The 12,575-nt window shown below is 59.2% G+C and overlaps 1 protein-coding gene across 1 annotated transcript; it reads left to right on the top strand.

The window, feature by feature from the left end:
• The first annotated feature begins 2,147 nt into the window (after positions 1-2,147).
• LOC112544406 (zinc finger protein RFP-like) lies at positions 2,148-10,151 on the top strand. The gene is made up of 8 exons (XM_075912784.1): positions 2,148-2,604; positions 2,887-2,982; positions 3,481-3,711; positions 4,070-4,092; positions 5,336-5,448; positions 6,181-6,201; positions 6,483-6,509; positions 9,451-10,151. The coding sequence occupies exons 1-8, from the start codon at positions 2,188-2,190 to the stop codon at positions 9,972-9,974; spliced, it is 1,452 nt and encodes a 483-aa protein (XP_075768899.1). The 5' UTR covers positions 2,148-2,187; the 3' UTR covers positions 9,975-10,151.
• The last annotated feature ends 2,424 nt before the right edge of the window (positions 10,152-12,575 follow it).

A 12,575-nucleotide genomic window follows, 5' to 3' on the forward strand; every position in this document is an offset into this window, starting at 1 on the left:
CATGCGCAGTGGCGGCCGCCTCTCTACCCGCGCGCGGAGTCAGACGCTGCTGCGGGCTCCGCCCAGGGGCCAATCGCAGCGGGGCCTGGGCAGGGGCTGGGAGCGATGGGCGGGGGGAGACGCGTTGAAAACCCGGCCGGGGCGCTGAGGAATGGGGTGGGGCGGTGTCAGACCGCGCGTGCGCAGCGCATCAGTGACTCCGCTCCCGGATCAGCGCCGGGGCTTAGCTCAGACCCGGAGCTGCCTGGCCGCGCCCCCGCCCCGCGGGGTTGGACGCCCCAAGCCGGGCAGCTGCAGCAGCTGCTGGGGGCGGGGCCGGGCACCGCGTGTCACAACACGGGGCCGGGTCCCCACGTGCCGGGGAGGGGGCGGGGCCAGAGGGGCTGCCGGGGGCGGGGCTCGTGCTGCTGCGCGTTCGGCCCGACGGGGCCTTTCCCTGCGCTGAGCCCCGGGCGGGAGAGCGGAGCTGGGGGGGGGGTTGTGTCCGCCCCGCCCCGCCCCCCTCTCCTGCTGCCGCCCCCGGGGGGTTTCTGCCCTTAGTAATGGGGGGGGGGCGGGGCGACGTGCGGGCTCTGGGGCCGGGGGAGCAGCCCCCCCCAACAGGCAGCAGCTGCCCTTGGTCTGACGTGGGGGCCCCCAAAGCGGGTCACAGCCCGTGTCAGAAGGGGGGGGACAGAGCGACTCTGAGGACGGGCAAGGCGGCGGGGGGGGGGGGCGGACAGAAAAGAGCGAACGGGGGGGGGGTTGGATCAAAACGGAGTGAATCCCTGGGAAGCCAAATTCCCCCCCCCCCCCATGCCTGGCCCAGCCTCTGACCCAGGAGGGCGCCCTGGGGGGGGACACAGTCACAGGGGCAGGGTGGGGGATGGAGCCAGAAGACTCCAGGGCAGTTGGGGGAACAGCAGCTGGGACGGGCAAAGTGGGGCTGAGTCTCAGTGGGGGGGTGGCTCTGCCCTGGACCCCAGTGACCCAGTTGTGTCCTGTCACTGGCACAGACACAGTTCGCCTGGGGCAGCCACCCACCCTCTTGGGATCATTGGTCCTAAGCTTGTGGGGCTTGAGGGGAGGGGAACGTGAGGGATTGGGGCAAGCACTCTGGGTCCTGCCCTGGGAAATGGGGCAATGAAACAGAAACCAGCCTCCTGGGGTGGTGGTGGCCCTTAGCACTGCCATTCTCCCCCTCATCTGGGACAGTAAAACAGCCTGTTGGGGGTGGCCAGCCCTGACTTAGTAGCTGGGGGACACTGGTCCCCAAATGAGTCCAGGCTCTGACGATTATTAATGACGGGGTGAGTCACATGCCTCAGCAGCATGTTACTTTTATTAGGTGCAAAGGGGAACAGAGTTTGATTGTAAAACATGAGGGATAAATGGGGGGGTTAATCCTTCCACCCTTTAGCCTCCCTAATGAGGAGCATGACTCAGGGCAACAGCTTCTCTCCTGAAAGGGGATGATGCTGCAATTAAACCTGTGAGGAAAACCCCCAAACCTGAGAGGATTTTCTCTCAGTAACTGACAATGGCCACAGGGCCCCTTGATGACACTGAGCAAAACCCCACTGCATCCGGTGGAGATTTAACACCCCTAAGCACAGCAGAGCAAGCGATTTGCATAGACACCACAGAGTCCCTCCCCAGTCCCAGCTTACTGTAAGGAACACAGTCCTTCAGTTCCTGCCTACGCCTATAAACGAGAGCTGCACCAGTTTCTGGGTGCCTTAAGAAACACCTGGCCCTGTAGCATCTGAGAGACTAGCAAAAAATCTGGAGAGTATCATGAGCTTCCATGGCACAGCCCACTGCCTCAGACAGCAAACACAGAGCAGTGGGCGGTCCCCATGAAAACTCGTTTTTTAAGTTTCTTTTAGTTACAGACTAACACGGCTCCCCCTGAGCCTTTTAAACAGGCAAGATTCTGTGTGTCTGTAACTGCCTGGGAGTTTTCTTAGGTAGCTTGGTGCTTGTCTGGGGCATTTCTGGGGCTCTGACTTCTCTGGCGGGTTTTTTTCTTTTTTTTTTCTTTTTCTTTCTTCATTTCAGTCCAGCGAGTGTGATTGGCTCTCAGTTGTACAACCTGCTTTTAAAAAAAAAAAAAAAAAAAAAAAAAAAAAAAGCTTGAACAGGCTACACTGCTTCCTTACCCTCAGAAAGCAAAACTAACCTGCAGGGCAGGGTTGCGGAGGGGCCATGGCTGCCAGGGACCTGGCCGGGAGCTTCCAGGATGAGGTAACCTGTCCCATCTGCCTGGAGTATTTCACAGACCCGGTGTCTATCAAGTGTGGGCACAACTTCTGCCGGGCCTGCCTGTGCCGGTACTGGGGAGAGTCAGACCCCAACTTCTCCTGCCCCCAGTGCAGAGAGACCATCCCACAGAGACACCTGCACCCCAACTACCAGCTGGGCAACCTGGTGGATCTGGTGAAACGCCTGCGGCTCCCGGTGGAGCCAGCGCCCAAGGGGCAGCCAGGGTGCGAGAGGCACCAGGAGGCCCTGAAGCTTTTCTGCCAGGAGGATCAAGCCCCCATCTGCGTGATCTGCAGAGAGTCCCGGGAGCACCGCGCACACAAGGCAGTGCCCATCGAGGAGGCTGCCCAGGAGTGCAAGGTAGGGACCAGGCTCTGCAGGGCAGGGAGTTACAGGGGCAGTTTCTCTGCAGTGACAGCCCCCTGCGTGTGTCTGCCCTGCCCTGGGTAGAGCCAGGGGCCTGCCTGGGAACACGACCCAGCCACATGAAACTAGGCCAGGCCCAGAAGCGCTGCTGGGGAGTTACCATGGGCTGGAGAGGAGGGACCTGCTCCCCCAGTCTCACTGCTCCGTGGTGCTGTTCTTGCTGGGCACGAGCCAATGACCCCAAGCAGCCCCCAGCACCGCTGTCTGTGTTTGCAGGAGCAAATCCTGAGCCGCCTGCAGCGTCTGCGGGAGGAGAGAGACGCGCTCCGGGGCCTGGAATACGACTGTGCCAAGGAGAGCGAGAGGCTCCTGGTAGGTGCCCTGCCCTGCCCCGCTGCTTTGCATGGGATGTGAGGGGGTGTCAGGCTCCTGGGGGACGCTGGTGTTAGTTCCCACTGGGGTCAGTGGGTTCACCCCAGGCTGCCCGCAAGCAGCCTCTGGCTCTGCCTCTCTCCCGTGGGGGGCAGGGGTGAGGCCTGTCAAACTGCTGCATGTGCCCAGCTGTGGCAGGGTCAGGCTGAGGGGAGATCTGTGCTGACCCCCGGGTGTGAGTGTCAGACACTCCAGGATGCCAACGGCTGGTTTGGGCCCCATTTCCCACGGCCTGGGCTGCACCTCAGTCTGTTGGTGCAGTGACGGGGATTGGGGTGATTTTCGGTGACACTTTTGCCCTGGGACGAGCCCTGGGACAGATCCAGCCGACCTGGCAAAGACACAGAGTGAAACGCTCCCTGCAGCCCGGACAAGGCCCTGCCACTTCTCACGGCCCCACTCACCCGTGACTCGGCCCCACCCGCTCTGCACCCCCAGAGGCAGACGGACGTGGAGCGGCAGCTGGTGCGCTGGGAGTGCGAGCGGCTGCGGCAGTTCCTGGCGGAGCGAGAGCGCCTCCTGCTGGCCCGGCTGGGAGAGCTGGACGAGGAGATTGGGAGGAGGAGGGAGGAACACGCCGCCTGCCTGGGCGAGGAGATTTCCCGGCTCAGCGCCCTGATCTCTGAGCTGGAGGAGACGTGTCGGCAGCCGGCGCTGGAATTGCTGCAGGTGAGACGGGGTCAGACGCACCCAGAGCCCAGCGCAGGGAGGGGACCCCCTGAGTCACTGGGGGCTCACAGGGTAACTCAGCGCAGGGAGCAGGGCCCGGGGTGGCTGCAGGGCCAGGGCCCCAGGGCTGCAGAGAGAGAGTTTGGCCCATTGGGAAGGCTGGTGAAAAGCTGCCCGCTCCCCCCTTCCCACACAAAGCAGCTGGTGAAAAGGGCTTGGCTCCCCCTAGCACAGCCCTTCAGTGGGTCTCTCACCTGGGGGAGCAGCCTGTGGGGCAGGGGAGCAGTGTGGCTCCTCTGGGGCAAGGGGCCGGGCTGGGCCATGGGCACTGACTCTGCTCTGTTTCCTTCCCCTCTAGGGTGAGAGAAGCACTGTACGCAGGTAGGTCCAGGCTCCATCTGCCCCTCACCCCCCGTCATGCTTGGAGCAGGCTCAGAGCCCAGCAGTGAATCCAGCCCCAGCCCCAGCCCCCCACCATGGGCCTGTCTCACCCTCTGAACCCTGCCCCCTCCGTACCCACCACCCTGGGGCCTCTGCTGCTGTGCGGGTGTGAGCCACCCTGGGAGGAGACTGCCCCACAGCCTGAGATGGGGAAGCCTCCGTGGGACCGGGCTGTCTCAGGGGAATATTAATAGGGCTGAGGCTGGTCACCCCAAGGGCCAAGCTTTGGCCTGGCCCATGGGGAAAGAGCCGAGTGTCCCAGGCAAGGCCCTAGGGAGGCAGTGTCCCCGTCCCAGAGCCCCCACCCCCCGGCGAGTGACAAGGCCCCTGGGGGCTGAGCGGAGAAGCTGAGGAGCAGCTGGGCCTGGAGAACGGGCCCCTCTCAGCCCTGGGAGCAGCCCAGCCAGGCCCCAATGGGTGTGCGGGAGCCGGACTGGGTGCTGCCCAGGCTGTTTTCCCTCTGGCTGGAGAGAGGCCCCAGGCTGGGCCCAGCAGGTTGTACCGGCAGGAAACTCCCTGGGCAGCCGAGGTCACTTCGTCCCGGGGCCCAGCTCCCACCCGCTCCCCTGAATGACTTTAGGGTTGCCAGATGGTTTTGACAAAAATACCAGACACACTTGATCTCAGATGGGGGAGGGGAACCAGCCACAGGAGGAGCGGGGCTGGCAGGAGAGATTGGGGGGGGGGGCGGGGAACCGGCAGGTGGGGAGCAGGGCTGGTCAGGAGGGGGTCATGGGAAGTGGGGCTGACCAGGAGAAATCAGGGAGGAGGGGGGAACCAGCTAATTGGAAGCAGGTCGCGGGGTGTGGGGCTGGCTGGGGGATAACCAGCCGGCGGAAAGCGGGGCTAGCCTGGGTGCACGCAGATCCCGGGGCACTGCCTGTCCCATGCATTGTCCCAGCCCCGCTCTTCCCCCCCTCCCCCCGTGTAGTTGTGTACTGCCTGGCTGGTGGGCACGCTCATGCTGTGTGAGTACACAACTATGTACTGATACTCATGAAAATAAGAAAACTTACTTAATTAGAAAATACCAGACATTGATGTGTCTGGTATTTTCTCAATTTGTTTCCCAAAGAAAAAGCTCAAATACTGGACTGTCCAGTTCAAAACTGGACACCTGGCAACCCTGTCTGGCTTTGATGGGCTGAGGCAGGAGGCCAATAACATCCTCATGTCTCTGCAGGGGTGAGGAGGTGATGTCACCGCATCCGGCGCCCAAGTGCCCGGAGCTGGAGCGGAGAATCCGGGACTTCCCAGGAGAGAACAGTCTCCAGGGGGCCGTGACGGGATTCCTGGGTACGGGGCGGCGCTGCTGGGGGCTCCTCTCTCACTGTCTGGGGGTGTGGGGAGGGGTGTGGAAAGGCCCGGCTGGGTCCCTGAGATCCCAGGGTCTGCTCCTGGGGGGCTGGTGGGTTCCTGAGCCCAGGCCAGGGTTGGGGGGTGCTCTGTGAAAAACGGCAGGATCCCAGCAGGATGTGGATGGTGGAGAGGAGGTGCGAGGAGTGAAAATGCCTCTCCCACTGCCCCAGTCCCCGGGGCCGCCCCCTCCTGCTGCCAAGCAGAGGGTCCCCCAGCCCAGCCTGCACAGGCCGAGGGGCAGGGGGAGCTGGTTGCTGTGGGAGATGTTGTCACAGACTCAGGGCCCGAGTCCCAGCTTCCTGGATGTTCATGACGCCTCCCTGTCTGATGCCAGCCGCACGCCTGGGCCCGGTGTCTGAACCCCTTGGGCCAGACGCTCAGAGCTGGGCAGGTGCCCGGTGAGTCACACAGGTGTCTGGCGGGACTTTCAGAAGCCCCTGAGCAGCGGGGCCCCTAACTTCCACTAGAGCCCATAGGAGTTGGGCACCTCCCCTGTGCGGGCGCGGGTGAAATCCCAGGGGCCTCTCTGCATGGCTGAGGGGAGAAACACCTGAGAAACTGGTTCCCGGGCCTGATTTCCCAGGGCACATCTGGCAGCATGGGGCAGAGCTGGGCCGTGAGCCCTGGGCACTGCCCCCCCCAGTGACGGGTTTTTCTCTTCCCTTCCAGGGGCGCTGGCTGTGGAGAGAGGTGAGGATCCTGGGGCGCTGCCCTAGGGCCAGGCACGGCAGCTGTTGAGAGCCTGTTGAGAGCCTGGGCGGGCGCGAGGAGATTGGCGCAGGGGAAAGCCCAGGCGGGAGGGGTGGGACAGAGCAGCCGAGGGATGTCGGAGGCAGTGGGGAGCTGGGGCAGAGCCCACGGTGGTAGGAGGGACATCCCTGCTCCCGCTCTGTGGGTGGAGCGGGGGGGGGGGGGAGCTCTGCAGTGGGAATTCTCACCTCTCTCTCTCTCTCTCTCTCTGCTTGTTCCAGGATTCAGGCGAGCCCGAGAATTCGCAGGTAACTGGCCTTGCTCTGGTGTCGGTGACTCCAGCTCCCGCTCTCAGGAGAGACTGGCTCTCTGCAGCCCCCCCCCCCCCCCCCTCCGCGCTGTGCCATTGCTGCAGGCCTGGGAGATGGCCCGGCCCTTGGCAGAGCAGTAACCCCCAGATCCTTGGGCCCACCCCTTTGCAGGGACCCCAGAGGCAGGGGCTGGGAGCCAGGGGGCCTCACACACCCTGCTGGCAAAGCTGGAGCCCGGGGAGTGGCTGGGGGGTGTAATGGAGTCAGATTGTGACTCCAGAGCTAAGGCCGGGAGACGCTTCCCACCTGAATCCTGCTCATCCACCCTTGGCCTGGGACCGGAAACTGCTTCCTGGCAGGGTCCCCTCGGTCCAATATGGCTGGTGTTTCATAAACATTCATTCTAAAAATTTAAACTGGGCCTGTGGGCTAGCAAACCCTGGGCCACCCGCCCTCTTCTCACCAGCACCCGGCAGCTCCACCCCTGCTCCCCAGCCACTGGGAGCGGCCAGTGCTTAACGTAGTATGGAAGAGGTGCCAAGTGGGGCACATTTTTTACTTTACTAAGTTATGTTCAGGGCCCAGAGGTGCCAGGGCTGGAAACTGCCAGGCCCAGAGGTCTCAGAGGGGACCATGTTAGTCTGTACCTTAAAAAAAATAAAAAAACGAGTGCTCCTGTGGCACCTGAGAAACCAGCAAAAGAAAATATTAGTCTATAGGATCAGGGGTGGCCCGTGAGCCTAGGCAAACAAGGCAGTTGCCTAGGGCGCCCCATGATTACGTCATGGCCTTGCAGGCGGGGGCGCCGATTGCGCCTTCCACCTGGGGTGCCAGCTGCCGCAGCCGGCCTCAGGTCCCAGCATTTCATGACTCCACATTGCACCTCCGTGGTTTGTGCCTAGCCCCAGGAAGAACGGATCCCGGGCAGCCCAGCTCTGTGGGCTGGGCCCTCAGGCAGGGCAGGCGTGTCCCTGGCAATACAAGCTGGCTGCGTCTAGACTGGCAACTTGCCAGCTGTCTACACTGGCCACTTGAATTTCTGCAGAAACACTGATGATCTCATGTAAGATTGTCAGTGTTCTTGCGGAAATACTGTGCTGCTCCCGTTCAAGCAAAAGCCCTCTTGCGCAAATGCCCATCTGCTCCTCCTCTGCCCCCTGCCTTTAACCCCTTCCCCGGTGCCTCTCTAGCCCCCTGGCACCCACCCTTCCCTTCCCACCCACTGAGGATCAAACCTGCCACCACCACCCCCATCTGCCCTGGTGCCTTCCCCATCCCTGTCCCCCAGCATTTGTCTCTCCCCCACTCTGCCCCTTGGTGTCTTTCCTTTTCTCATTCTGCCCTGCCCCCCTCTCTTCAGCACAAACCCCTTTCCCCTCCCCACCCTCACGGCAAGACCAAGCACCATCCAGACCATCCCTGACAGGTGTGTGTCCAACCCGCTCTTCAATAGCCCCAGGGATGGAGACTCCACAACCCCCCAGGCAACTTATTCCAGTGTCTCACCACCCGGACAGGCAGGAAGTTTTTCCTAGTGTCCAACCTAAACCTCCCTTGCTGCAGTTTAAGCCCATTGCTGCTTGTCCTGTCCTCAGAGGCCAAGGGGAACAGTTTTTCTCCCTCCTCCTTGTGACACCCTTTTAGATACTTGAAAACCGCTCTCATGTCCTCTCTCAGTCTTCTCCTTTCCAAACTAAACAAGCCCAATTCCTCCAGTCTTCCCTCCTCTCTCATGTTCTGTAGACCTTGTATCATTCTTATTCCTATTCTCTGGACCTTCTCCAATTTCTCCGCCTCTCCTGAAATGTGGGGCCCAGAACTTGACACCGTTGTCAAACTGAGGCCTGATCAGCATAGAGGAGAGCAGGGGACGACTCCTTGTCTGCATCTAGACTGGCATGATTTTCCAGAAATGATTTTAACGGAAAAGTTTTCCGTTAAAAGCATTTTCGGGACAGAGCTTCTAGATTGGCAGGGACGCTTTTCCGCAAAAGCACTTTTTGCAGAAAAGCGTCCGTAGCCAATCTAGACGCGCTTTTCCGCAAAAAAGCCCCGATCGCCATTTTCGCAGTCAGGGCTTTTTTGCAGAAAACAAATCTGAGCTGTCTACACTGGCCCTTTTGCGCAAAAGGACTTTTGCCCGAACGGGAGCAGCACAGTATTTACGCAAGAACATTGACTATCTTACATGAAATCGTCAGTGCTTTTGTGGAAATTCAAGTGACCAGTGTAGACAGCTGGCAAGTTTTTCCGGAAAAGCGGCTGATTTTCTGGAAAAACTGGCCAGTCTAGACACAGCCCTTGTGTCTTGCTCACAGCACTCCTGGGAATCTGCCTCCCTGGTGCCTGCTCTTCCTTTTGCCCCTCTGCCTGCCTGGTGTCTCCTACCTAGGCCCCCCTTTGGGTCCTGTGGTGTAGGCCCCACCCCATCTCTGCCACACTGGTGCCCACATCTCGTCACCCCTCTGCCTCCCTAGGACCTGCCCTTCCCCACACCCCTCTGTCTGTTCACCTGTGACCCTCTGCCCCCTAGTGTCCACCCCTCCCTCTGCCCTCCTTGCCATCTGCCCCTCCACCCAGCCCCCCAGGGGACTGCCCCTTCCCTCACCCCTCTGTCCCCTTGTGCCTGCTCCTCTTGCCCCACATTTGCCCTATGGTAGCTCCCTCCCCTCCACCCCTCCCCCTCTGCCCCATCATCTGCCCCTCCCCTTTCGTCTCCCAGCATTACCCTGCCCCTCCCCACACTGACAGCTTGCCACTCCTCCCCCACTACTCCTGCCCTTTTCCTGCTCTTTGTCTCCTCACCTGCAGAGGGGCCCTGACTCCCCTCAGGCAATAACACCCCTCTGCACAGCAATTAACGGGGGGCAGGTTAATTTCCTGCTGACCCCAGGGACCCGCCCCTGCCCCGGCCCTGACTCTGAGACTCTCTCCCCAGTGGACGTGACTCTGGATCCAGACACAGCTCATCCCAACCTCGTCCTGTCTGAGGATCGGAAACATGTGAGACTCGGAGACACGCGCCAGGATCTGCCCGACACACCGGAGAGATTTGACCCTTGTCCCTGTGTGCTGGGCGCCAAGGGGTTCACGGGTGGGAGGCATTACTGGGAGGTGGAGGTGGGAGACAAGACTGACTGGGATCTGGGTGTCTGCAGGGAATCTGTGAGCAGGAAGGGGAAGGTCACACTCACAACCAAACAAGGATACTGGGCCGTGTGGCTGAGGAGTGGGGATAAATACACAGTCTCTACCTCCCCTTGGACCCCCCTCCCCGTGAGCGCCAGGCCCAGCCGGGTGGGGATTTTCCTGGACTACGAGGCGGGCAAGGTCTCATTTTACAATGTGACTGACGGGTCCCATCTCTTCACCTTCACCGGCACCTTCTCCGGGACGCTCTGTCCGTATTTCTGTCCTGGTTACGATGAGACTCCCCTGACCATCTGCCCGGTGCCGGCCTAGGCCGGAGGGAATCTCTGCCCCTGACGGTTATTGCAGGTACCTGGACATTTTGTGCCAACCGGTCACTGCCCCTTGCCCTTTGCACCTGGATCCTCCAGTGAAAAACCAGACACCTGGCAGCCGGGTGAATGGAACCCTCTGGCTGGAAGGATCCCAGTCCGATTTTCGTCCCTGCCCCTGGGTTTGCTCCATCCCAGCACAGGGTGATGCTGGTGTAAGCAGGGTCAGGGTAAGCTCTACTCTGACATCTGGTGGTGAACTGTAGTGAGTGGTGCAAAGAGACTTCAGGGGCTGATCTCATTTACATAGATACATCCAATTTGCATAGACACACCCACCATGACTGAGAGGCTGGGGGTAGATTTTGTACTTGGTGGTGGTGTGTCCTTGTCTGAGTGCCTAAACAGCACTGATTGTATCTTTCTCTCTCTACTATGGAGTATCAGAACTAATTTGGATTCTATTAGGTATCTAGTTGTGAGCTGAAGAGTTGACTTCACTGTAAGCTACTGGAGCACTGGCACTGAGGCTCCTCTATTATGAGCTGAACTTATTGAAATCACTGGCTATTTCTACAATGACACGATTTTCTGGAGATGCTTTTAATGGAAAAGTTTTCCGTTAAAAGCATTTTTGGAAGAGCGTGTCTAGATTGGCAAGATGCTTTTCTGCAAAAGTGCTTTTTGCGGAAAAGCGTCCGTGGCCAATCTAGATGTGCTTTTCCACATAAAAGCCCCGATTGCTATTTTTGCGGAAAACAAATCTCTGTTGTCTACATTGGCTCTTTTGTGCAAAAGTTTTTTGGGAAAAAGACTTTTACCCGAACGGGAGCAGCATAGTATTTCCACAAAAGCACTGACAATCTTACATGAGATTGTCAGTGCTTTTGCGGAAATTCAAGTAGCCAGTGTAGACAGCTGGCAAGTTCTTCTGCAAAACTGCTTTTGCGGAAAAACTTGCCAGTTTAGACACAGCCAGGCTGTGTCTACATTGGCACCCGTTTCTGGAAAAGGGATGCTAATGAGACCAGTCGGAATTTCAAATCCGTGGAGGATTTAAATATCCCCCGCGGCATTTGCATTTACATGGCTTCTGCTTTTTTCCGGCTTGGGGTTAAGCCGGAGAAAAGCGCCAGTCTGGACGCGATTTTCCGGAAAATAAACCCTTTTCCGGAAGATCCCTTATTCCTACTTGAAAGTAAAAAGAAAACTGGGGATTACCCCCAACACTGGAGAAGGTGGGCATTGATCCCACTGCCTCTCTTATGCCAAGCAAGCTCTCTACCACTTGAGCTAATTCCCCTGCCACGGTTAGAGCCACCCTTCTTGGAGGCTCTTCACTTCTCCACAGGGACGTCTGCCTTCTAGGTCAGTTAGTCGTGGGAAAGGAGAAGGCTCCAAAAAGGCCTCAAGGGCAACTCTCTAGGGCTACGTCTACACTGGCCCCTTTTCCGGAAGGGGCATGTAAATTTCACCAGTCGTCGTAGGGAAATCCGCGGGGGATTTAAATATCCCCCGCGGCATTTAAATAAAAATGTCCGCCGCTTTTTTCCGGCTTTTAAAAAAGCCGGAAAAGAGCGTCTAGACTGGCCCCGATCCTCCGGAAAAAGTGCCCTTTTCTGGAGGGTCTTATTCCTACTTTGAAGTAGGAATAAGACCCTCCGGAAAAGGGCACTTTTTCCGGAGGATCGGGGCCAGTCTAGACGCTCTTTTCCGGCTTTTTTAAAAGCCGGAAAAAAGCGGCGGACATTTTTATTTAAATGCCGCGGGGGATATTTAAATCCCCCGCGGATTTCCCTACTACGATAGGTGAAATTAACATGCCCCTTCCGGAAAAGGGGCCAGTGTAGACGAGCCCAAGGAGACTCCCTGCAGCAAAGCCATGGGGGGGGGCTCTGAGATGGCCCCTGCCCTGCAGCCTGTCCCACCTGGCCATTGTCATGGACTCTCTGTGAGGTCATCACCTCCCAACCTCCTTTAGCCAATAAGCTGAGGGGCTGCAAAAAGCCCTTGTGATGTCACTGCCACACCCACCCCTGCCCTCCAGGGCTAATGTCCTGCCCCAGGCAGCCCCTTTGCATGGCTGAGCTGCTCCCAGGGGTGAAAGTGACACATTTCTTACAGGGCCTGTTCTATTGGGCACCACCCCTTGGGCAGGAGGAGGCTCAAGGCAGGAAGTTGGGGGAGGGGTTGTGATAGGACAGTACCTGTAAGAAATTAAAATGTGGAGTGTGGGTGATTCAGGGCAGGGATTTGGGGAGTGTGTGAGAGTGGGGGGGGGGGGGCTCAGGACAGGAGTGAGGATGTGGGAGGGTAGAGAAGTCAGGGCACAGGATTGGGGATGGGGGAGGCTTGGGGCTGGGACTGTGTATTGAGGGGATCAATGGGACTAGAATCTCAGCTCCCTCTGCTCTGGGCTCCCTGAGGCCCTTTAACACACAAGGGCTTTCTCTGTAGCGTGATGGGGAGAGGAAATCCTGAGCCAGTGACACAGACTGACCTGGGTGCAGGTGAATGAGGGGGGTTTCAGTGAAGCTGCATGTGAATGGATCCATCTAGTAACCCCTGCCAGCCACACGCACAGGGGGAGGGGACTTGAGCC

This window comes from Pelodiscus sinensis, chromosome 31 (assembly GCF_049634645.1).
Source record: "Pelodiscus sinensis isolate JC-2024 chromosome 31, ASM4963464v1, whole genome shotgun sequence".
NCBI lineage: Eukaryota > Metazoa > Chordata > Testudines > Trionychidae > Pelodiscus > Pelodiscus sinensis.